The following is a 26510-nucleotide window of genomic DNA, read 5'->3' as shown; positions in this document are numbered from 1 at the left end:
CTCCCTAAGCTCCCGCTGCCTTTCTAGTGATGCTCGTGCCACTGGCAATATTTCTGAAAACACCACCTTGGAGGTCTTAGAATTCATCTTCTCTCCTAGTTCCCTGTAATCATTTTTAATGACTTTCCTTCTCCCTCTAACTTTGTCATTAGTACCAATGTGCACATGACCACTGCATATCGTAAGTGGCATTCCTGGAACCTACGTGACATTATTATGACATGAGAGTCAGCTCCAGCTTCCTTCTGCCCTCCATCGTACTGTTCAGTAATTAATAGGAAGTATTGTGGCTGCACTCACTTCCTGTTACTTTTTATATATTGTCAAAACTAAGGCTGAGCGGACCAGTGGAAATTCGGGTTCGCCGGTTTCGACTTAACTGTAGTTAAACATTCGGTTTGGTACCTGAACTTGACCCAAACTTAATTCTGGACACTAAACCTCTTAGAAATCAATAGAGGCCCAAACTTTGATGCTTTAAAATCACTTTCTGTTAATCACTTAAGCGTAAAGGGGCAAATGCAAAAAAATATAAAAAATTCACATTATTGCTCTTTAGTAGAGATGAGCGAACCGGTCGTGGTTCGGCTCGAGTTCGGTTCGTCAAACGGAGGTCCCATTCGAGTTTGGTTCATCGAACGTTCGACGAACTGAACTCGAACCACATAGGACACAATGGCAGGCAATCACAAACACAGAAAAACACCTAGAAAACACCCTCAAAGGTGTCCAAAAGGTGACAAACAGCGCACAACACAACACAAACACATGGGAAAGTGACAAGGACATATACACATGCGAAAACAAAAGAGCTGGACAAGGAAAAAGAGGAGAACACACAGAGATATAGGCATGGCATGCCCTTCTAAAATCATGTAAAACACCACAAGGTGACTCCAAGCGGAGTCTCCCTTTTTTCCAAAAATTGGGCCACACACACACCCACCCATTCAGTGGCAGCACTTGTGCCCCAGTTAAACATTTCAAAGTTAGATTTGCATCAAGCACATTCAAAACTACGCCATTCTTAACCGTCCCCAGGATGACACCGGGGTAGGTAGCTAAGTCTTTGCTGAACTATGACTTGTTCATCTTGGCTCCTTTTAAAAAACACAGCAAGCAAGGGTTACTCCAAGCGGAGTGTCCCTTTTTTCCAAAAATTGGGCCACACAGGCACTCACCCCTTCAGTGGCAGCACTTGTGCCCCAGTTGTACACTTCACAGCTAGATTTGCATCAAGCACATTCAAAAATACGCCATACTTAACCGTCCCCAGGATGACACCGGGGTAGGTAGCTAAGTATTTCCTGATCCCAGATCTGTTCATCTTGGATCATTTTTAAAAACACAGCAAGCAAGGGTTACTCCAAGCGGAGTCTCCCTTTTTTCCAAACATTGGGCCCCACACACACCCACCCATTCAGTGGCAGCACTTGTGCCCCAGTTGTACATTTCACAGCTAGATTTGCATCAAGCACATTCAAAAATATGCCATTCTTAACCGTCCCCAGGATGACACCGGGGTAGGTAGCTAAGTCTTTGCTGAACCATGACTTGTTCATCTTGGCTCCTTTTAAAAAACACAGCAAGCAAGGGTTACTCCAAGTGGAGTCTCCCTTTTTTCCAAAAATTGGGCCCCACACACACCCACCCATTCAGTGGCAGCACTTGTGCCCCAGTTGTACATTTCACAGCTAGATTTGCATCAAGCACATTCAAAAATACGCCATCCTTAACCGTCCCCAGGATGACACCGGGGTAGGTAGCTAAGTCTTTCCTGATCCCAGATCTGTTCATCTTGGAACATTTTTAAAAATACGGCAAGCAAGGGTTACTCCAAGTGGAGTATCCCTTTTTTTTCAAAAAATTGGGCCACACAGACACCCACCCCATCAGTGGCAGAAGTTGTGCCCTAGTTGCAAACAGGATGTTTTGATTTGCATCAAGCACATTCCAAATCCACAAGCATTTACTCTCCCCAGGATGACACAGGGGTAGTAAATTCCTGGTGGATCCATGACTTGTTCATTTTGATGAATGTTAGTCTGTCCACATTGTCACTGGACAGACGCGTGCGCTTATCTGTCAGCACACACCCAGCAGCACTGAAGACACGTTCAGAGACAACGCTGGCAGCTGGACACGACAAAATCTCCAAGGCGTAAGTTGAGAGCTCTGGACATTTTTCTAGATTTGAAGCCCAAAATGAGCAAGGCTCCATTTGCAAAGTCATGGCATCAATGATCATTTGGAGATACTCCTGTATCATCCTCTCCAGCCGTTGACTATGTGTCAGACTTGTTGTCTCTGGTGGCCTTGCAAAGGACGGTCTAAAAAAATTATGAAAAGATTCCATAAAATTGCTGTTACCAGCACCAGATACGGTGCTGCTGGTACGGGTAGACTGTTGAAGATGACGAGACCATCCCATGTTTGTCAAGTGACAACTGGGAGATTCACTCCCTGCACCTGCACGGTTGTTTGGTGGAAAAGCCGAGCTAAGATCGAGTAACAGCTTCTGCTGATACTCCTGCATACGTGCGTCCCTTTCTATGGCTGGAATTATGTCACAAAATTTGGACTTGTACCGGGGATCTAATAGTGTGGCAAGCCAGTAGTCATCATCACTTCTAATTTTGACAATACGAGGGTCATGTTGGAGGTAGTGCAGCAAGAAGGCACTCATGTGTCTTGCGCAGCCATGCGGACCAAGTCCACGCTGTGTTTGTGGCATAGAGGTGCTAACCGTTCTTTCTTCCTCTGACATCTCCCCCCAACCTCTTTCAACTGAAATTTGACCAAGGTCTCCCTCATCCGCTGAGTCTTCCATGTCCATGGACAGTTCGTCCTCCATTTCTTCATGTTCTCCTGCACCTTCCTCAACATTTCGCCTGCTACCATGCGCCCTTGTTGATCCCTGTCCCCCATGGTCCCATGCCTGCCGCGTTGGTGATGATGAACGTCTGGACCTTGGTGATGTTGTTGTGTCTTGCGCATATGAATCCTCCTGTAGTTCCTCCCCTTCCTGTTGTCCCACCCCCTGACTCAAAAATAGTGTTTAGCGTGTGTTCCAGCATGTAAATGACTGGAATTGTCATGCTGATAATGGCATTGTCAGCGCTAAACATATTCGTCGCCATGTCGAAACTGAGTAGAAGGGTGCATAGGTCCTTGATCTGAGACCACTCCATCAGGGTGATCTGCCCCACCTCTGCATCTCGTTGGCCCAGGCTATACGTCATGACGTATTGCACCAGGGCTCGGCGGTGCTGCCACTGTCGCTGTAACATGTGGAGAGTCGAATTCCAGCGTGTCGGCACATCACATTTCAGGCGATGAACCGGCAGGCCGAAAGACTTCTGGAGCGATGCAAGTCGCTCAGCTGCGGTGGTTGAACAGCGGAAGTGAGCAGACAGTTTTCATGCCCTGGTCAGAAGGCCATCTAGGCTGGGATAGTGTGTTAAAAATTGCTGGACAACAAGGTTCAACATGTGAGCCATACAAGGTACGTGTGTCACCTTGCCCAGGCGAAGGGCCGCACCCAGGTTTGCAGCATTGTCGCACACGGCCTTACCAGGCTGCAGGTTGAGTGGAGACAACAATTAATTAAACTCAGTCTCCAGAGCTGCCCACAACTCAGCCGCTGTGTGACTCCTATTTCCAAGACATGTCAAGCTAAAGACCGCCTGATGCCATTGCGCTCTGCTGCCAGCATAGTAATGAGGGGTGCGTGATTCTTTCTGCGCAGTGCGAACGCTGGTGGCCTGACCAGGCAGGCTTGGGGCGGAGGTGGAGGACCCAGATGAGATGGAGGAGGCAGAAGCAGTGGCGGAACTTGGACAGACAGAGGATTGACACACAAGTCGTGGGGACGGCAAGACTTGTGCAGCAGACCCTTCACCATCTATCACCATAGTTACCCAGTGCCCAGTCAACGACATGTAACGTCCCTGTCCATGCTTACTGGTCCAAGTATCGGTGGTGAAATGCACCCGTTCACACACAGAGTTTCTCAAGGAATCCGTGATGTTGTGTGCGACATGCTGATGTAGCACGGGCACACCTTTCTTAGAGAAGTAGTGGCGACTGGGCATCTGGTTCTGGGGCACAGCAACAGACATAAGGTCTCTAAAATCCTGTGTGTCCACCAGGCGGAAAGCCAGCATTTCGGTAGCCAAGAGCTTACAAAGGGATAAAGTCAACCTCATAGCTTTGTCATGGGTCACAGGAAATGGCCTTTTATTTGTCCACATCTGAGGGACAGAGATCTGGCTGCTGTGTGTAGACGGTGTTGAGTAGGGTGTCCCTGGAAAAATGCAGCTTTGTGAGGAAAGTGCAGGCGTAAACATGATGTCGCCTTCATCCAACGTTGGTGCTATCGATGTCTGAGAGAGCTGTACACACGCACTTGTTTCCCCTTCCAAACCAACTGACGACCTACCAAGCAAACTGCCTGTTGCGGTTACAGTGGTGGAAGTTGTGCGTGGAAAACCAGGTGTGACAGCTGTCCCCACAGTCCTAGAAGATGAAGAGCGCGCGGATGCACTAGAAGGGGCAGGCGGTGGATGGTTCGCTCCGCTAGGCCGCATTGCAGCACGGTGAGCTTCCCACCGGGACATATGATATTTATTCATGTGACGATTCATGGAAGAAGTTGTCAAACTACTGAGGTTTTGCCCTCTACTAACAGAATCATGACAAATTTTACAGATCACATAATTTGGGCGATCTTTTGCTATGTCAAAAAAGGACCAGGCTAGGCAAGGCTTAGAGGGCATGCGACCTGCTGATCCACCCCGACTAGTGCTCAGAGGCACAGTGGTGGCTGAGGATGCAGTTGTAGACGTGCTACCAGTACTCCTACTCTGTCTAGGAAGGCGCAAGGTAACTTCGTCATCAGTTGCATCCTCCTCCACCATCTCTGTTGACCTCCTCGAGGGCCTGACTGTGGGTTGACAGTAGGTGGGATCTAGAACTTCCTCATCAATTGTTGTGTTTGCACTCCCCTCACCCTCAGACCGAGCCTCTTCTTGCCCTGACCGAATATTTAAGTTGTCATCCCAATCTGGTATCTGCGTCTCATCGTCATCAGTATGTTCCTCATTGTCTATAACAACAGGTGTTACAGTTTGTGAAAAAGGGTCAACATTATGCTCAGAAACTTGGTCCTCATGGCCTGAATCAGAGTCACAAAGGTTCTGGGCATCACTGCAGACCATTTCCTGGTCTGTACTCACTGTAGCTTGGGAGCAGACCTCTGATTCCCAGGCTATAGTGTGACTGAACAGCTCGGCTGAATGAGCCATCTCAGTTCCACCATACTGTGCAGGGCGGATGGAGACTTCAGAGCTGGGAGAAAGCAAGTTTGATTCTGATGACAACTCAGAGGACTGGTGGTTTTTGGATGCGGTAGTTGAGGTGGCGGAGAGGGCACTTGTTGGACCACTTGAGATCCATTCAAGCATTTTCCTTTTTTGGCCATCATCTACCTTTGTTCCAGTTGTTCGTGTCCGTAAAAAAGGGAGCACATCGGATTGTCCACGGTAAGTAGTAGACATCTTACTTTTGCTGGAACATGGTCTATCTTCAGCAGATCATAGTATCATCATATTATCATAGTTTTTAAGGTTGAAGGGAGACTCTAAGTCCATCTAGTTCAACCCGTAGCCTAACATGTTGATCCAGAGGAAGGCAAAAAAAACCCCAATGTGGCAAACAAGTTCCAATGGGGAAAAAATTTCCTTCGTGACTCCACATCCGGCAATCAGACTAGTTCCCTGGATCAATACCCTGTCATAAAATCTAATATACATAACTGGTAATATTAAATTTTTCAAGAAAGATGATAATGGAGCTTTGCCACCTTCCCCACGGACAAACCCTTTTTTTCCTTTTCCACCACGCCTCTTCCCCTTTCCACCAGCATCTGTCATTTTGCCACTCATTTTGATTGCGACAAGATTGTGCACTTAAAATGTGGTAGTAACAAATTGAGAGGTGGTGTAGATTGCAGCGGTGGTCAATCTTTATTAACAGCAGAATAAACAACAATAATTATCCCTGACAATGCAACTACGGCCCTTAAACTGGCAGCATAGTTTGCTAGTATAATGGCTTAGTAACAATGAGTTTGAGTGTGCAATGCAGGCAGAGGTGCTGCAAATATGTTTGCACTAATGGGACTATACAGAAGTCCAATAGCCACGTTTAGGATGCCACTAAGTTCACTCAGTGTTTGCTAGTATAATGGCTTAGTTATAATGAGTTTGAGTGTGCAAAGGGCAGGAGGGTACAGTGCCAGGGTTGTGGGTCTCTGGTTAGAGGAAAGGAAGCCTGCCTTTCTATCCCTCCTAATGGGGAAATGCAGCGAGAAAATCCCTGACCTTAGCTACACAGATGCTGTCATCTTGTGTAGCTGTTAAACTCTGTTTTCACGGACCTGTCACCTATGGCTCTGACCCTGCCGGGATTAGCCCTTAAAAGGACTGATAGAAACTTCTATCCCTATTCTGTACAGCGCTGTGTATGGAGCGTATACAGCAGTATCGGAGATAGGAGCTGCGCCAGTGATGACTGACACCAAGGACGCAGAAGGCAGATAATGGCGTGCTGGAGGAAAATGTCCGTTTTTATAATGCAGGGACATGTGACATGGACATCCTATCACACATGCCGTTGCTTCTCTGGCTAAAAGTACACTTAGCTGTGTGTGTCTGGGATTGGCTGACATGCTGGCCCGCCCCACTACACGCGCGCGCTTAGGGAAGGAAGACAAGGAAAAAAAAAAAAATGGCGATCGCCATTATCCAAACAGCAGTGATCTGAATGCGCTGTTCCCGCACACTATACACTGAAATTTCATAATAGTGTGAGTCACAGAGTGACTTACACTATTACAGCGGAAAGCCAGCTAGTAAATAGCTTGTGTTTTTGCTGCTAGAACCGTTCTCGAACGTATCTAGAACTATCGAGCTTTAGCAAAAAGCTCGAGTTCTAGTTCTATCTAGAACAGCCCCCAAAATCACTCGAACCGCAAACTGGAGAACCTCGAACCGCGCTCAACTCTACTCTTTAGTGGAGTTTTCTTAATTAAGAACTTTAATTTTTCCTGGACCTCAAGTTGGAAAAAACCTTTGTGTTACATCTTTTAATGAAGCAATGTTTTTTGTGTTTTATTAATTTTATTTATAATATTGTTCCTGTGAGGTAAATCCGGAGATATGACGATAAATCATGATATTCAAGTATGTCAGGAAGCCCTCTCCTGGTGTCACCCCCCCTTTCCTTCACACAACTTGTTTAGCAACCCATTCCATGGCCATGTCCTGTGATATGGAAATTAGGTGATGTGAGAACAATGGACACAGGATGACTCCCTGCCGTGACCCTGTAGTGGGGGCTGCTAGCTAGTTAGCAAGGCTATGGAAGTAGCCAGACAGAACGACTCCAGTAAAAAATGGTTCATATCTCGCAAGCCATATTTCCGATAAATATGGCAACCATAAAAATGGTGTCTCCGCATGAGGACGATGCTGGCACACCCTTTTTATGGGAGCAGGACATTGGGAAATGCCCCAGGCGTGATATCAGCCAATGGGGAACTGGCAGACAGGTCATGAGTCCCCTCGTTCTGTAGCTAAATTCATAACTGTCACAATGAGAGCGTTGACGTCCGTCTACGACGCTCCCAGGCAAAGTTATGGCCAAAATCCCCTTTTCTGGATAATTCTGATCCATGCAGGGGGAGTGGCAGTGCTTCCCCGTGAGGTCACTAAGGTAGGAGGGGACCTGGATTTGCCCAGGTTGATAGCCCTACTTCGGCCATTTTCCAGTGTTCTTCTGCTCGGGGGCCTGGTTGGGAAAGACCTGTGAGGGAGTTCCTGGAAACCTGGTCTACAGCGCCCCCCTGTGGCCAGACGCAACAAGGTAACTGCTGGAACTGTGTATGCCTGTTTGTAACCCATGCTTTGATTGTAACTGTACTCTGACATAACTGTATATTCTGTAGATTCCCTATTGTATATATTGTAGTTCTAGTGTGCTTTAGGCGATTAAATTATATAATTAATCCTGGGCTGTTCTGTTATCTCGATCTTGAATCCCACGTCTGTGTGTTCGGCTAATAGTTACCGTGAAGCGGTTGGTGGCAGCGAGTTGTGCCAAGGATTATTGTGGGGAGGCCAGTGAGATTCGGGAAGATATTATATATTCCGCCCGCGGAGGTCGGGGGAATATATACCCTACTCTCACCGGGGACCCTTCCATAATCGGCATAAGTAGTATAGCGGCCTCCTTGCTTATTGTCGGGCAATTCCATAATTGGCCTGACTATAAGAGGGGCGCTAGAGAGCGCGTCACGTGCTCTGTCTGTCGGTCGGGAGGTATAAAGGAGGGGTGACCCCCACTTGTTACCCCCCGATTGTGACGTACTGGTAGCCAGCGCGGGGGATTTCTGAGTGACCCCCCCGGTGGTTTGTGACATATTGGTGGCATAGCGGTGGGATCGAGATAATAGTGTGTGTGAGTGTGAGACCCATACTCCCAGACACTAAAGACTGCCTGCAGCAGCTGTGGCTGCTGGGGTCTTCAGACCAGCTCAACACTAGAGTGTCAGAGTGCAGATACTGTAAGGTGTGTGGAGGCATCAGGTGTCAGTTCTGTGTCAGTGACCAAAGTCTGCAACAATGGCTGATAGCACCAGGAGCAAAGCCAAAGGAATGGCCGATGCTCAGGCCAGAGACGATGAGGAGGTTGCCCACGAGTCCTCCAGGAGCTCGACGCCTGAAAACCGTTCTGCAGAGGACAGCGCACAAGCTGGCAATTATGGACAAGATGAGGAGGAGCTCGCCCAAGGTTCCTCAACGAGCCAGATGCCAGCCCTCCGCTCTGCAATGGACAGTGAAGCACCAGGCTCCGCAGCGGGCCGCAGATCACCACGTGCCATTCCACCGAGCCTGGGAGGCTCGGATAGCCTTCTTCAAATGGCTATGGCCCTACTCCAGGCTGGAGACCGGGAGGGCTACCAGGCACTCCTGGCAGAGCGCAGGGCAGCGTGTGAGGCTGAGGCTGCGGAGCGGCAGGCAGAGCGGCAAGCAGCGCGTGAGGCTGAGGCTGCGGAGCGGCAGGCAGCGCGTGAAGAGCGCCAGGCAGAGCGTGACTACCAGCTGCAGCTAGCTCAGCTCCGGCCCTCATCAGCCGCACGTGACCTTCAAGACACCAAACTTCCAAAGGTCCGTGTTGAGGACTTCCCAGTGCTGGAGAAGGATGGAGACTTGGACTCTTTCTTGACTGCTTTTGAACGGACTTGCTTGCAGCACCATCTGAACAAGGACCAGTGGGCCAAATACCTGACCCCCCGTTTAAGGGGTAAGGCCCTGGATATCCTTGGGGACTTGCCTGCTGAGGCAGATCAGGGCTACGACACCATCAAGCGGGCCCTGATCCAACAGTACAACCTCACTCCAGAGTCCTACCGCAAGAAGTTCCGGAGCCTACAGAAGGGACCAAAGGACTCCTGGGCTGACCACCGGCGGGCACTTGCCCGAGCTGCCGACCACTGGACCCAAGGCCTGCAGCTTTCCACCGGACCGGAGATCCTGGACTTGTTCATCACGGAGCAACTCTTGTGGAACTGCCCTGAGGATCTCCGCCAGTTCATCCGAGACCAGAAGCCAAAGGGGTCCACGGCTACAGCTGCCCTTGCCGATGACTACACCAACAACCGGGCCCCTGAGGCCAGGAGAGCGGCCACCAGCAGCACCTGGAGAGGGGGTAAGATGAATTCTGCGACTGCCCCACCTGCCCCTAGACTGCAGGGGGTGCCCCCCTCAACTCCCCTCTCCAGGCCCGTGGCGGAACCAAGACGGTGCCACCAGTGCAACCTACCTGGACACTTCAAGGCCATGTGCCCTCAGCGTCCCAAGGCCCCGGCTCCGTCCCCGTCCCAAGGGCCGCCCAAGGTGTATTGTGTGGGTGGGGGTGGTGGTAGGTCCCTGGACAGCTTCCAACCTGTCACCGTCGGCCGGTCTGTGACCATAGGACTGCGAGACAGCGCCTCGGAGGTGACTCTGGTGCGGCCTGAGATGGTGTCCCCCCAAGACTTGATCCCTGGAAAAACCCTCGCTGTCTCCGGGATTGGAGGCATTGACCCGGCGCTGCCTGTTGCTGACATTTATGTGGACTGGGGCGCAGGGCGAGGGGTGAGGGAGGTGGGGGTAACTGATCGGATCCCTGCAAACGTGCTACTTGGGACAGATTTGGGGCAGATAACCTCCCAGTTTGGGCCTCAACCAAGGGCTGAACCTTCAGCCCGTACTGACATGACTCCTAACAATGTTAATGTGTTATCTATGAATGATGTAAGGGAGGAGGGAGTGAACTCTGATATTTCTGCTTGCATAGACACCATAGACACACACTCAGCTGCAGCTGTGACAGGGGAGGGGGTCAGAGAAAGGTGTGACAATGCCTCTACAAGTAACCAGCCTGTGAGCTGGGATCTGCTGCCCTCTGCAGGGATAAGCAGAGAGCAGGGTGCTGCAGGGGGAGGACCAGTGTGTGGGGTGGGGGCTACCACAGCAAATGTGGGGTCCCCAGAGATTTCACAGCGGGGTTCTGTTGCTGCAGGAGGGGAACAGGCAGGTGAGATTGGGGCCAGTCCAGGAGCGGAAGTGCTCCCAGGTAAGATCTCGGTGCATGGTTCCCCCACAACCGGGGTGTCAGGAAGCCAGGTAGGTCTGCCTGAACCGGCGACTTGGTCAGGAACGGAGGAGGAGCAGGCACGACCCACGGTCGCAGCGGCTGTGGCCGCTGTCACCCGCAGTGGGAGTGCTGGAAGCCAAGGGGCCTCCCGGAGGTCCGATAGCTCTTCCCCTTCTGACCAAGTGGCAGCCGAGTCAGGTGGAGGCCAGGACACAGGTGCCGGGGTACTGACTGAAGATGTGACAGTCTCGTCGATTCTGGCCACATCTAGTCAGGAGTTTCAGGCAGCGTTAGAAGCTGACGACAGCCTGAAAGCTCTAAAGGAGTAGGCGGCACAGCCTCCCTCGGACTCGGACCCGGAGCGAGTGGTCTGGGACCAAGGACGGCTGTACCGGGCCACGGTCCAGCAGGGTTCACCGGAGGCGTGGCCCAGGGACCGACAGTTGGTGGTACCCTATCCGTTCCGGACGGAGTTGTTGCGGATCGCACATGAGATTCCGATGGCCGGACACCTAGGGATCGCTAAGACCAAGGCCAGGTTAAACCAGCATTTCTACTGGCCAAAAATGGGGGCCGATGTGGCTGCCTACTGCCGTTCGTGTGAAACCTGTCAGAGAGTGGGGAAGGCGGGGCCACACCCCAAAGCCCCACTAGTATCTCTGCCAATCATCGATGAGCCTTTCAGGAGGGTGGCTGTGGATCTGGTCGGCCCGCTGGCCATCCCCAGCAGCTCCGGGAAACGCTTCATACTGACGGTAGTGGACTATGCCACCCGGTACCCAGAAGCAGTGGCCCTGTCGTCCATTCGGGCTGACAAGGTGGCCACCGCATTGCTGGAGATTTTCTCCCGAGTGGGTTTTCCCCAGGAAATGCTCACTGACCGGGGGACCCAATTCATGTCCCAGCTGATGGAGGCCCTCTGTAAGCAAGTCCAGGTGCGACATCTGGTGGCCAGCCCGTACCATCCACAGACTAATGGCCTGTGCGAGCGGTTCAATGGCACCTTAAAGCAGATGCTTAAGATGTTGGTCGACTCCCACGGGCGTGACTGGGAGCGGTATCTCCCACACCTGTTATTTGCTTACCGGGAGGTTCCACAGGCCTCAACAGGATTCTCACCGTTTGAGCTCCTGTACGGGCGACGTGTGCGGGGCCCCCTGGCTCTGGTGAAAGAGGCTTGGGAAGGGGATTTGGCCGCCCCTGGAGTGTCGGTTATCGAGTATGTCATGCGCTTCCGGGACAAAATGCAGGCCTTGACGCAACTGGTACACGACAATATGGCTCAAGCCCAGGCCGATCAGAAGCGTTGGTACGACCAGAACGCTTGTGAGAGGACCTACCAAGTGGGTCAAGAGGTGTGGGTACTGGTCCCCGTACCACAGGACAAGCTTCAGGCAGCCTGGGAAGGCCCATACCTCGTGTACCAGCAGCTCAACCCTGTGACGTACCTGGTCACCCTGGACCCTGCCCGTGGAAGGCGGAAGCCCTTCCATGTGAACATGATGAAAGCACATCATGAGCGGGAGGCATGTGCGCTCCCCGTGTGCAACCTGCCCGAGGAGGGAGAAGCGGAAACCCTCTTGGATATGCTAGCCCAGGTTAGGGCAGGCGGATCCATTGAGGATGTGGAGGTTGGCCACCAGCTCTTGGAGGACCAACGGTCCCAGCTGTGGGCCACCCTACACCCCTTCCGGGGGTTGTTTACCAACCAGCCCGGAAGGACTGACTTGGCTGTCCATCACGTGGACACTGGGGATCATCCCCCGATCCGGCGTTCAGCATATCGGGTCTCCCTGGAGGTGCAGCAACACATGCGCCAGGAGATTGACGAGATGCTGAAGCTGGGGGTGATCCAGGCATCCAACAGCGCTTGGGCCTCGCCTGTAGTCCTCGTCCCTAAGAAGGACCGAACCACGCGGTTCTGCGTGGACTACAGGGGGCTCAATGCGGTCACGGTCGCCGATGCGTACCCAATGCCACGCATCGATGACCTGCTCGATCAGTTGGCCGGGGCTCAGTACCTGACCATCATGGATCTGAGCCGGGGATATTGGCAGATCCCCCTGACTCGCAAGGCCAGGGAACGCTCTGCCTTTATTACCCCATTTGGACTGTACGAGTCCACGGTGATGCCATTCGGGATGAGGAATGCCCCTGCCACTTTCCAGCGGATGGTCAACACCCTGCTCAAGGGACTTGAAGGGTACGCGGCCGCGTACCTGGATGACATTGCCGTCTTCAGTCCCACCTGGGAGGACCACCTAGAGCATCTAGCACAGGTGCTCAGGCGGATCCACCGGGCAGGTTTGACCATCAAGCCGGGAAAGTGTCAGCAGGCCATGAGCGAGGTCCAGTACCTCGGTCACCGGGTAGGTGGGAGAACACTGAAGCCCGAGCCTGAGAAAGTGGAAGCCATCGCATCCTGGCCCACCCCCAGGACCAAGAAGCAGGTGATGTCCTTCTTGGGGACCGCTGGGTACTATAGGAGGTTTGTTCCATGCTATAGTAGCCTGGCAAAGCCCTTGACGGACCTCACCAAGAAGAAGCTGCCCTCTGCAGTCGATTGGACAATGGACTGCGAGACAGCCTTCCGGGCCCTAAAGGACGCCCTGTCCAGCCCGCCCGTGCTACAGGCAGCCGACTTCACGCGGCCGTTTGTAGTACAGACCGACGCCAGTGACTTCGGCCTCGGTGCGGTGCTCAGCCAGGTGGACTCTGCGAGCCAAGAGCACCCAGTCTTGTACCTGAGCAGGAAGCTGTTACCAAGGGAAGTTGCCTATTCCACGATGGAGAAGGAGTGCCTGGCCATAGTGTGGGCCCTGCAGCGTCTGCAACCCTATCTATACGGGCGCCACTTCATCGTGGAGACGGACCACAATCCCCTCAGCTGGTTGCACACCGTCTCTGGGACGAATGGGCGATTGTTGCGATGGAGCCTTGCGCTCCAGCAATACAACTTCACCATTCGCCACAAAAGGGGCCGTGACCACGGTAACGCAGACGGGCTGTCCCGACAAGGAGAGGTCGCGGACGGGCGCACGGGGGAACACCGGAGTGTGCTGCCCCCTAGCGCCCTCAAAAGGGGGGAGGTGTGAGGTAAATCCGGAGATATGACGATAAATCATGATATTCAAGTATGTCAGGAAGCCCTCTCCTGGTGTCACCCCCCCTTTCCTTCACACAACTTGTTTAGCAACCCATTCCATGGCCATGTCTTGTGATATGGAAATTAGGTGATGTGAGAACAATGGACACAGGATGACTCCCTGCCGTGACCCTGTAGTGGGGGCTGCTAGCTAGTTAGCAAGGCTATGGAAGTAGCCAGACAGAACGACTCCAGTAAAAAATGGTTCATATCTCGCAAGCCATATTTCCGATAAATATGGCAACCATAAAAATGGTGTCTCCGCATGAGGACGATGCTGGCACACCCTTTTTATGGGAGCAGGACATTGGGAAATGCCCCAGGCGTGATATCAGCCAATGGGGAACTGGCAGACAGGTCATGAGTCCCCTCGTTCTGTAGCTAAATTCATAACTGTCACAATGAGAGCGTTGACGTCCGTCTACGACGCTCCCAGGCAAAGTTATGGCCAAAATCCCCTTTTCTGGATAATTCTGATCCATGCAGGGGGAGTGGCAGTGCTTCCCCGTGAGGTCACTAAGGTAGGAGGGGACCTGGATTTGCCCAGGTTGATAGCCCTACTTCGGCCATTTTCCAGTGTTCTTCTGCTCGGGGGCCTGGTTGGGAAAGACCTGTGAGGGAGTTCCTGGAAACCTGGTCTACAGCGCCCCCCTGTGGCCAGACGCAACAAGGTAACTGCTGGAACTGTGTATGCCTGTTTGTAACCCATGCTTTGATTGTAACTGTACTCTGACATAACTGTATATTCTGTAGATTCCCTATTGTATATATTGTAGTTCTAGTGTGCTTTAGGCGATTAAATTATATAATTAATCCTGGGCTGTTCTGTTATCTCGATCTTGAATCCCACGTCTGTGTGTTCGGCTAATAGTTACCGTGAAGCGGTTGGTGGCAGCGAGTTGTGCCAAGGATTATTGTGGGGAGGCCAGTGAGATTCGGGAAGATATTATATATTCCGCCCGCGGAGGTCGGGGGAATATATACCCTACTCTCACCGGGGACCCTTCCATAATCGGCATAAGTAGTATAGCGGCCTCCTTGCTTATTGTCGGGCAATTCCATAATTGGCCTGACTATAAGAGGGGCGCTAGAGAGCGCGTCACGTGCTCTGTCTGTCGGTCGGGAGGTATAAAGGAGGGGTGACCCCCACTTGTTACCCCCCGATTGTGACGTACTGGTAGCCAGCGCGGGGGATTTCTGAGTGACCCCCTCGGTGGTTCGTGACAGTTCCTTTTTTATCTATTATTATTTTTTTTTTATAAATAACGTGTCCAATACATTTTTCATTTCATGATTCCTCAAGCAGTAAATTATTGGGTTGAACAAAGGAGTTACAACAATGTACAAAAATGAAATGAGTTTGTTGATGGTCAAGGTGTATCCGTCAGCTGGAACCATGTAGATGGTGATGAGGGTTCCATAGTACATGGTGACCACAGTCAGGTGGGAGCTGCAAGTGGAGAAGGTTTTCTTTCTTCCTTTTGAAGAGGAAATGCCAAGAATTGTTATAAAGACACAAATATAACTGATAATAACCAAAACGAAAGGTATAGCAATTATAGGGATGGAGAGGATCATAATCTCCAACTGTAAGGCAAACTTAGAACAGGTAAGTTCAACAAAAGGAACCAAATCACAGAAAAAATGGTCAATCACACGTGAACCACAAAATTCAATCTGGCAAAGAAAATTTAGAGTTACTTGAGTTAGGAGAAAGCCAGTCACCCAACAATTGGTGACCAAAAATTTCTGAAGTCTCGTATTCATGATGGTGTTATAGCGAAGAGGGTTACAAATGGCCAAGTACCGGTCATAAGCCATGATTGTGAGGAGGTGACATTCTGTGCACCCTATGGCACAATATAAGTATGTCTGGGTTATACAACCGATAACTGAGATGGTGGCTCCTTCTAACCACACAACATGAAGCATATTAGGGACAATCACAGTCAAGAACATGGATTCAACCAATGGTAACTGCTGGAGGAAGAAGTACATGGGAGAATGGAGCTGCGGCTTGATGGAAACCAACACCATTACCAAAGCATTTATCATGAGAGTTAGGATGTAAATCATTAATAGAAGAATAAAAAATGCAACAGCCTTGTGTCCGGTAACACTTGGGAACCCCAATATCAAGAGCTCAGTGACTAGAGTATGGTTATCATTTTCCATTGCCAGGTGTTTTAGAAATTTTCAAAAAAATATTAAGCCCAAAAACAAAGTTTCACTTATGGGTTATACAGAGTTCTACAATATTAAGGAATAGTCATAAACATAGACATATTATGGAAGAACAATGTTTAATATCTCTGGTTATAATAATGAAAAATAGACTGGCACTCTGATTTCATCAACGAAATGTGAAGAGATTTATTCCATCGACTCCGTATACAGGCAATGTAAGTAATGCGTTTCGCTTGTCACAAGCCTTTCTAAAACAAAGCATGAATACAGCTTAACCCAGAAAGAATAAATAGTGTCAGATTCATTTGTATGGGAACCATTTTATTTGAATTACATACCGTAATTACTCACATATGGCCTTGATTAGCAACAAGATATTTACCATAGATATGTTCAAGACATTGCAACCTCCTGGTCTGTTCCCTTTTAACAGTCTCGCACCCCTACAATCTATTCTAACCAATGCTGCCAGACTAATCCACCTGTCCCCCTGCTATTTTCTGGTCTCTTCTCTCTGCCAATCCCTTCACTGGCTTCCCATTGCCCAATGATTCCAGATTAAAACCTTAACCATAACATACAAAGTCATCCACAACCTGTCTCCGCCATATATCTGTGACCTAGTCTCCCGCTACTTACCAGCTCATAGCCTCCGATCCTCACAAGATCTCTTTCTCTACTCTTCTTGCATCTCCTCTATCCACAATCGTATCCCCCATACTTTGGAACTCTGTATCCCAGCATATCAGACTCTGGAACTTGAAGACCCACCTTTTCCGACAAGGCTACAACCTGCCGTAACCCTTAGTCTGCTATAGTGCCGCATGGCCATATCCACCCTCACCTACTGTATCCTCACCCACCTCTGGCAGATTGTGAGCCCTCGCATGCAGGTCCTCTCTCCTCCTGTAGACTGTAAGGCCTTGTAGGCAGGGTCCTCTCTCCTCCACTAGACTATGAGATCTCGCGGGCAGGGTCCTCTCTCCTCCTGTAGACTATAAGTTCTCGCGGGCAGGGTCCTCTCTCCTCCTGTTGACTTTGAGCCCTCGTGGACAGGGTCCTCTCTCCTCCTGTAGACTGTTAGCCCTTGACTGTGAGCTTTTGCAGGCAGAGTCCTCTCTCCTCCTGTAGACTGTAAAGCATCGCGGACAGGGTCCTCTCACCTCCTGTAGACTGTGAGCCCTTGCAGGCAGGGTCCTTTCTCCTTCTGTAGACTGTGAGCCCTTGCAGGCAGGGTCTTTTCTCCTTGTGTAGACTGTGAGCCTTTGCAGGCAGAGTCCTCTCTCCTTCTGTAGACTGTGAGCCCTTGTGGACATGGTCCTCTCTCCTCCTGTAGACTATCAGCCCTGGTAGGCAGGGTCCTTTCTCCTTCTGTAGACTGTGAGCTCTTGCAGGCAGGGTCCTCTCCCCCTGTAGACTGTGAGCCCTCGTGGGCAGGGTCCTCTCCCCTCCTGTAGACTGTGAGCTCTTGCAGGCAGGGTCCTCTCTCCTCCTTTAGACTGTGAGCCCTCGCGGGCAGAGTCCTCTCTCCTCCTGTAGATTTTGAGCCCTTGCAGACAGGGTCCTCTCCCCCTGTAGACTGTGAGCCCTCGTGGGTAGGGTCCTTTTCTCCTCCTGTACCAGTTTGTGCCTTGTTTTGTTTATGATTATTGTACTTGTCTCTATTATGTATACCCTTTTGCACATGTAAAGCGCAATGGAATAAATGACACTATAATAAATATTAATCAAAATAATTATTTTTACACCAGAATAAATTAATTCCATAAGCAAATACATCCAAGTGTCCTCTCTAAACAGGTTACATTTTGAAATATTCTAATATAGATGAAATGGGGGCCAAATGCCACAGCTCGTCTAATTTATTTGGCCTTTATATTCAGAAGTCACACTACGGTGCCCGACTTAAGTAGGATATCTGATGAAGAGCATGAAGGCGCATACCGCTCATCCCATGCTCCAGATTCATGGAGAGGTGTGCACCTACACATGACTCCAGCACTCACCCTCATCACGACTAAGGTGAATAATGCTGATCTTGAATCACAGGGCCTAGAGTTTCCAAAGAAAGTAGTTTTCTTATTAATGGATTGTTGTAGAGGTATAAAATCCTATAATTTCAGGTCAATAGAAAAGCCTAGCAACCAGCTATAGCGGTCTACATCACAAGACTGACTTTCTACCACATTACAATCCAACAATGCAACCTGTACCTTATTCCCCTGATCTGCAGACACAGGATCAGCGGGGCTGCGCTCATAAACATTGCTTTGTCATCTGATTCTGTTGACACCAAGAAATCTGCTGGAATATCTAATATATATGTCCAAAATATCTCCTTATGTTTTGGCATCGCTGGACCAATAATACATTTTTTGCTTAGGGTTGTCCTCCTATTTTGATCCATTACTCGGGTGGCTATGTAATTGATATACTAACTACTTACCATAAAAATAGGTTGTTATCTTATGCTGTCTCACCTATAAACTTTGCTGTTGGGAGATTACAAGTTTTTTATATCACAAGAACAATCTTCAGTCTCATACAGCTTTTATTCCAAAACCAGCTGAGGAAGCCTCTTCTTGAACATAAGATGGAGAACTTGCTAAGCACAATCGGCCATTTATGAAAAATGAATGTTGTGTATTGGGTTCTCTGATCTTTTTATCTATTGACGTTGGCTGTCGGGGGACGAATATTATTTTAATGATCTGATACAATTCACATCTGTGATTACTAAACATAAAAATGTGAGCGGCTTCTCGTCATCTCTGAGAATTCTAATTGTCCCTTACAAATTATATTATTATTACACAATGGTAGCAAATTTTCAGTGTATTTAAAGCCATTATTAAAAGACAAGAACTGAAATATGTTATAATAGCAAAAATATTTAGATTTAGTTCTCATTAGGGCTTATGTACAAGTTGAAAACTATATAATCCTACGTAACAATCGCCAATGAATGCAGATTCCGATGCAACGTACTCTACTGTCAGATTCATTAAAAATTGGAAGAAAAAGCCTAAAGGCCCCGTTACACACAACAACATCGCTAACGAGATGTTGTTGGGGTCACGGAATTCATGACGTACATCCGGCCTTGTTAGTGATATTGTTGCGTGTGACACGTACGAGCAACTGCTAACGATGCAAAATACTCACCAAATCGTTGATTGTTGACACGTCGTCCATTTCCCAAATGTCGTTGCTCGTGCAGGACGCCGGTTGTTCATCCTTCCTGAGGCAGCACACATCGCTACATGTGACACCCCAGGAACGACGAACAACACCGTACATGTGTCCTCCGGCAACGAAGTGGGCGCAACTTTCATGCGGCTGCTCTCCGCCCCTCCGAGTCTATTGGACGCCTGCCGTGTGACGTCGCTGTGACGCCGCATGAACCGCCCCCTTAGAAAAGAGGCTGTTTGCCGGCCACAGCAACGTCGCTAGGAAGGTAAGTATGTGTGATGGGTCCTAGCGATATTGTGGACCACGGGCAGCGATTTGCCCATGACGCACAAACGACGGGGGCGGGTGCTTTCACGAGCGAGATCGCTAACGATGTCGCTGCATGTAAAGCAGACTTAAGTAACATAGAAATGAAATGGAAGCAGTGTAGAGAAGTGGAATTAGTGTGCATCATAGGGAGACACCACTGGTGCAACCCACTGGCAGACACAGACAGAAAAAGGCTCCTGTGTAAGAAAATTACATGGGGCATTTGCTTTCCAAAATCTAATCATAATGCCCAAATTCCACTAGCTTTGGAGGTGTAAATTGGCCTTCTCACCTCTTGGACCCCTCTGCAGCTGCACAGGTTGAACTAATGCTAGGTCTGCCCCTGGTGCAAATCTGTTTAGCCAACTAGGGGACTGAGAAGTAAGGGGGTCAATGCCAGCTCCATAGCATTTCTGTCATGGACACCTTAAGGGATGCATTATGAAGAACTATTGTCTTTACAAAGCCCATACACATTTCTAGCTCATGGGCACAGTTCTGCTTGTTTCCTCCCCTGGTGTTGATGAATGAGTTGGGAAAACAAGCCTTCCATATTCTCCCTCTAAAGGCTATGTGTCCACGGTAGAATGTACCTGCGGATTTTTCTGCATGAAAATCCGCGACTTTCGCGGCAAATCCGCACCTTTCTTTTGCCGCGGATTTGCCGCGGATTTACCGCGAATTTGCCGCAGATTTTGATGCGGATTTTTTTTTTTTCCCCATTCTATACCCAAAATCCGCACCAAAATCCGCAACAATAATTGACATGCTGCAGATTTTTCCGGATCAAAATCCGCGGCAAATTCGCCGCGGAAAAATCCGCAGCATGGGCACAGCATTTCCAAAATGCCATAGAAATGGCTAGGAAGTGGCGCTGCTGCAGATTTTCGGAAAATCCGCGGTAAATCCGCGGCAAAATCCGCACAAAATCCGCAGCGTGGGCACATAGCCTTACTCCTCATACTCCTGCTTCTGTTACAGTGTGATTTTGTCTCTCCCTCACTACTCTGCTGCCACCTAGTGGGGAATACACTGTACCACGTCCTACCAACCCTTTGTACAGCGTGACAAAACAAACTTCCTTCAGTGAATGACGTGAGCAGGCACCCCAGTGAGAGCAGCTTGCTGTCTTTGAATGGCTCTCACTGGGGGTAAAGACAATATTGTTGGATGTAATGTCTCAAAAAATAAAGAAACCCCTCCCCCCCGGAAATGGTCTGTTTACGGTTGACTGTATGTGGCCAGAGAGCCGAACTGCCCGATCATTGACTTCCATTATACTAGCTACTCCAGTGTCAGGCCTCCTCGACTAAAGAGCATTCAAGCATTTTAGTGCTCACTCATTACTTATCACTATTAAACATCTGAAGTGGTATATGAAAATCACCATTTGTTCTTAAAAAAAAATCCTTGAGGAGCAAAATCAGCGGAGAACAAAGCCAATAAAAATAATTCACAAAGCCTGCAAACCTTCGGTATTTCACTTCTGAAAGCAACCAGTAAAACTTTCCAATTTTTCTAAATTTCTTACAAAAATGAAGCATAAAATATAAAATTGTACGGTGTTAAAGGGGCTTTACATGCTACGATATCGTTAATGGTTTATCGTCGGGGTTACTTTGTTAGTGACGCACATCTGGCGTCATTAACGATATCGCAGCGTGTGACACTGACCAGCGACCTTAAGCGACCTCAAAAATGGTGAAAATCATTCACCATGGAGAGGTCGTCGCAAACTCAAAAATCGGTAAGGGTTGTTTTTCCAAGTTGTTCATCGCTCATGCTGCAGCACACATCGCTATGTGTGACACCGCAGGAGTGAGGAACCTCTCCTTACCTGCCACCGGCCGCAATGCGGAAGGAAGGAGGTGGGCGGGATGTTACGTCCCGCTCATCTCCGCCCCTCCGCTTTGATTGGCCAGCCGCTTAGTGACGTTGCGGTGACGCCGCGGTGACGCCGAACGTCCCTCCCCCTTGAGGGAGGGATTGTTCGGCAGTCACAGCGACGACGACGACCAGGTAAGTGCATGTGACACTGCCGTAGCAATAATGTTCGCTGCGGCAGCGATCACACAATATAGCATGTGCGACGGGGGCGGGTACTTACACGCTCGATATCGCTAGAAATTGCTAGCGATATCGTAGCGTGTAAAGCCCACTTTACAATGTTTAGACGTGTTGTCACGCTAGGTACAGGGAAGCACTAAGCGAATGGCACAGGGGAAGGGAAACCCTGTGTCTAGGGAAGGGGAAGATGGTGACCCCTGACCAAACCTACTGCTAGTATATGGGGTTCCTCACCACCCTAGATAGGTTCCGCACCTATGGGTGAGCTGGATACCTGACCTTAAGTATCTCTAGTACTGGGCCCTAAATAGGGAACGGATGGGATGAGCTTTTCGTCAACCCCACTAAACATAGAAGACACAAGGAGGGCACACAGGGTGAAAATGCCTGAACTACTTATCCATAGATGACTCAGTTAGAAGTTCAGCAAAGTTTTCAGCAATGACACTACAGAGGAGTACAAGCCACCTGCTTGCAACCAAAGCTTGATTTAACTGATAATATCACCAGCACTAGTCCAAGGAAGGAAGAAGTATTTAAGCACCAAGAGAATACTGATGATCAGCAGCTGGGTGGAAGGTCAGCAGCTGGGTGGAAGGTGAGCTCCTGCTGGGTCCAAAAGGGAGAGAGATGAAAACCTAGCAGGAAAGCTACCTACACCAATTAATACTGACAGCAGGAACAATGGAAATTGAAGAAGCATTCTGCGCAGTAAAATGCTGTGACCTTCTATGGCCAGAAACCACATGACTGTCTGACACGTGTGCATGTGGGGTAGTGTAGGCACACACTGTAGTTGTAACCCAGGTTAAGGACCAATTTCCTGCCACTTGGGAACAGATGAAAAGAGCATGAGTAGCATGTAGAGCTCTGTGCCAAATACAAGCCTCAGACATGAGGGATTTGGCACATCACAGAATAGCATGTGCCATCTCAAGTTATTTCATAGGGAGAGAATAACTCAGTGACTGTACCGGGTGCAGAATTCAAAATGTCATTAAAAAGAGGAGAAAATACTGTCTTAGGCCTCCGACACACATCCGTGCCGCCGGTACGTGTTTGGCAGCTTTTTCACGTACTGGCGGCACGGAGACACGTGGACCTATGTTTTCACTATCGTATGGACACACATAAGTATTTTGGAATGGAATGTGTGTCCGTTCCGTACTTACGTGCGTCTGTGATTTTTGCACGCTGACATGTCCACGCATTCTCCGGCCGCATGGATGTCACATGGCCCGCACCCGTACCACACGGATGTAGTATGGATGCGGTCCCGTGTGACCCGTGCCGGAGAACATGTGTCATTAATTTTAAAATAAAAAAACAAATACTCACCTCCACCAGCCCCGCAGATACTACCGCTGCAAACTGTTCCTGCCGGCCGCCGCTCGTTATGAGCATGTAAAGGAGGTGGGCGTGCTGTCCCAGGCGATGATCTCCGCCCCTCCGCTCGGCCGAAAGGAGCGTCAGCGGGGAGTGGGCGGGGCTGGAGACCAAAGATCAGGACCCTGGACAACAGCCCGGACCACTTGAGTATGTAAATTACCTGTTCTCCGTGTGCTATCGTGGATAGCATACGGAGAACACACGTGGATCGCACATACCCGAGACACATACTTACCTCATGCAACACGCAGGGAAAATACGTGTCTCGTAGCACGTGCGAGTTTATAACGGATGTGTGTTTCAGGCCTTAGGAAAATACTGCTCCCATAATGAAACAGGAGCTGAGGAAATTAAGAGTCATGCCATAGTGTCTCAGGGGAAGAGAGATGGAACCTTAAGGGAAATATAAGAAAAAAAATTATATTTGCTATCAATGATCAATAAAGATGCAGCGATGATACGAGAAGTCAATAGGAGAACTGCTATGGGCAAATCAACAATGAAGTCACTGGACAACACCAAGGCTCCAGCCAACTAGGCTCCAAAACATAGCGCTGCAACACCTACTCCAGCAGCTCCAAGAAAACGTCCTACACCTATGGTTAGAAACGTAAAGTGATTCTACTACTGGCATCATGTGCCTATTGAAAGGAGATGGGAGTGATCACCAACCAGATGCACCTGAGGTGAACTAACCAACTAACTAACTAGCAAGGAAAATATAATTAACCCTTGCTGGACCAAAAGAAAGTAAAACACATTTAAAATCTGAGAGCAATGTGAAGCTCTGATCCCACCAAAGTTATCATAAGTCACTTAAGCACAAGAGAAATGTGATGCTGGGGAAGGATGTTATCAATACCATGGATGGCAAGAAGAACAAACAAATCAACTCTACAACAAATCACTTGAAGCAAGGATCACCAAGCTAAAATTGACACATCATACAAGGAGCTCTATCACTGGAGAAAGACATCATGATCAGAAGAATAGAAGGAACAAGACAGAGTGGAAGACCAACAACCCGATGGCTTGATACTATCATGATAATGGGGGAGAAGAACCTGGTGGAACAATCAAGGCTGAGAAGACCCTGGTGGAACAATCAAGGCTGAGAAGACCCTGGTCGACTTATCTAGGTTGTACAAGATTATTCTTCCAACAGAACCTTCATCCATCAAGTCGCCATGGCTCCAGATGGAGTTGAAGGCCAATAAAAAAAGAAGTATATTTTATATCAATATCACAGTGTATCACTAGAGACTGATGATAGAATCCATGTTATAGCCAGATCTGATGCTGTAGAGGCCAAGCGTTAAGTAGTGCAATTTTTTAAATATACAAACATTTTTTGAGGGCTTGATACAGCACATATGAGGTAGGGCACTATGCTGCGTATCCGAACTGGAAATATATACATTTCCATGCTTGGAGGGCAAATTCTCTCCGCACTTACTGTATAGGTACCATATGAATGACATTGCAGTATAGGGAATGACATATTGGACGGAGTACGTCCCTGGAGTATGTGTATAGTCACATTAGGTAAGTACTTTCTTCCTTATAGGAGTACTAGATAGATTAAACACTTTTGACCTTTCTTATTAAAATAGTTGTGTTTACTACTTAGCTTTCACTAAGGATTTGAGGGATCTACTGTGTTTTTCCAAAAATAAGCCCTCCCCCAAAAATAAGCCCTACCCCAAAAATAAGCCCTAGCTGGGATTTTCAGCATTTTCGGAGCAAGGCTTTAATATAAGCCCTCCCCCAAATATAAGCCCTAGTCACGAATCATAAATGAAGTGTCCGTGCAGCTAAAAAAGTTAAAGATACTGCAGGACGCTTCATTATAGACAGCAGGTACGCCAGAATCACACTCACCATACGCCAAGCAGCAGGACCTGCAGTGATCACACCTATGCACACATCCGTTCTCACACTCACACACACACATACACACACACACACAATCAGATCGCACACACAAACATCCGATCTCACACACACACATCCAATCTCACACACACACACAAATCTGATCTTACACACATCGCATCGCACTCACACTCACCACATCCAGAGATACCTATTTCTTTTGGCTGGCAGAATCCTGAGAGACTGTGCAGTGGAGCACAAGGACCTGCCGCAATGCTAGCTTACAGGACCCGCGGACACATGTGACTTCCTCCCATCATTCCCTGAAGCCAGAAGTATTATGTAACGCTGGATGTAATGTGTATTTGTGTGTGTGTGTGTGTGTGTGTGTGTCAGTGTCCGTGTTAGAGTCAGACAGAAACAGGAGAGGAAGGCGTGCAGCACCCACTTGAGATCACAGGGAGGACCTGGGAGCAATGCAGACATCTGGGTCTGGTGAGTATGAGTCTCCTTGGAAGTGGGGAATCTGCTTTTTTGTGGGGCAAACTTACACCCATCCATGTTTCTTCAAAAGTAAGACCTCCTCCAAAAATAAACCTAGTGCTTTTTGGAGGGCAAAAAAATATAAGACAGTGTCTTATTTTTGGAAAAACATGGTAGGACAGAATATCATCTATTTTCTAATAACAGTCTCTGACTCCATCTTATTTTTAAATCTTTCCTGATGAATCATCCAAAATTTAGGGACGAAGAAACGCGTTGAGACTCAATATTGATCAGTCTCTGATGATACACGTTGCTACTGCTATAAAATAGACTACTGGATTTAAATGTAGTCACTCTATAATATATCATAAGATGGGAACTGCACTTTTATATGTAATTTTTGTTATTTATTTAATGTATATTAAGGTTACGTTTTACAATATCTCTCCTCTATATTGTGGATATATAATTCTAACAGTGATACTGTAAGTGAAGCATATGGTGCCACCCAGAGCAACGTATCAAGTATGAGGTGAATCTTTGGTCACGTGGATGCTGCTGCCAATACAAGCAGTGCCTAATTAGCATTGGACTGGACTGGCCTGGTGGGACACCGGACAATCTGTCATTTGGCACTGGGTCCTCAGTGGGACCCCATGCTTCATTTATAGGGGATCTACTACTATTAATTGTGGTCATTAGAATGAACATGGGCTCATCATAGACCACGCACTTCAGCTCGTGGCACATAGAAGTGACATTAATGGCTGCTATCTTGAGGAATTTCATAGGCCAGTGATCATTTTGACTACCGCACTAAATATGAAGCCATAAGAGGATTTGGAGGGAGCACATAAAAGTGAGAAGAAGCTCCTCTCCCCTCTGTGAATGGGCAGGGTAAAGTACATAGAGACCCAGTATGGGCGACATAGGGACCCGAAAAAGAGGAACAGAAGATCCGAGGATGTGGGACATTATTAATAAATAGGGGACAGAATGGATGACTTCATTACTATATAGGCACCAGAATAAGGAACATGCATTATTGGTTTATGGTGGAAATTGGGGACAACATTACTGTAACAACCAATTAGGGGACATTATTACTAGAGATGAGCGAACCGGTCCCGGTTCGGCTCGAGTTTGGTTCGACGAATTG

The 26510-nt window shown here is 48.7% G+C and overlaps 1 protein-coding gene across 1 annotated transcript; it reads right to left on the bottom strand.

The window, feature by feature from the left end:
- Positions 1-15091: 15091 nt before the first annotated feature.
- Positions 15092-16021, bottom strand: LOC142302842 (olfactory receptor 6Y1-like). The gene has a single exon (XM_075343953.1). The coding sequence runs from the start codon at positions 16019-16021 to the stop codon at positions 15092-15094; it is 930 nt and encodes a 309-aa protein (XP_075200068.1).
- Positions 16022-26510: the final 10489 nt, after the last annotated feature.

The sequence above is a fragment of the Anomaloglossus baeobatrachus genome, chromosome 4 (assembly GCF_048569485.1).
Source record: "Anomaloglossus baeobatrachus isolate aAnoBae1 chromosome 4, aAnoBae1.hap1, whole genome shotgun sequence".
Taxonomy (NCBI): Eukaryota; Metazoa; Chordata; class Amphibia; order Anura; family Aromobatidae; genus Anomaloglossus; species Anomaloglossus baeobatrachus.
The sequence above is the reverse complement of the archived record's forward strand: the minus strand, read 5'-3'. Positions and strand labels throughout refer to the sequence as shown.

Excerpts from the sequence above, each read along its gene's own strand:
- LOC142302842 (XM_075343953.1), bottom strand. The coding sequence starts at position 16,021 with ATGGAAAATGATAACCATACTCTAGTCACTGAGCTCTTGATATTGGGG.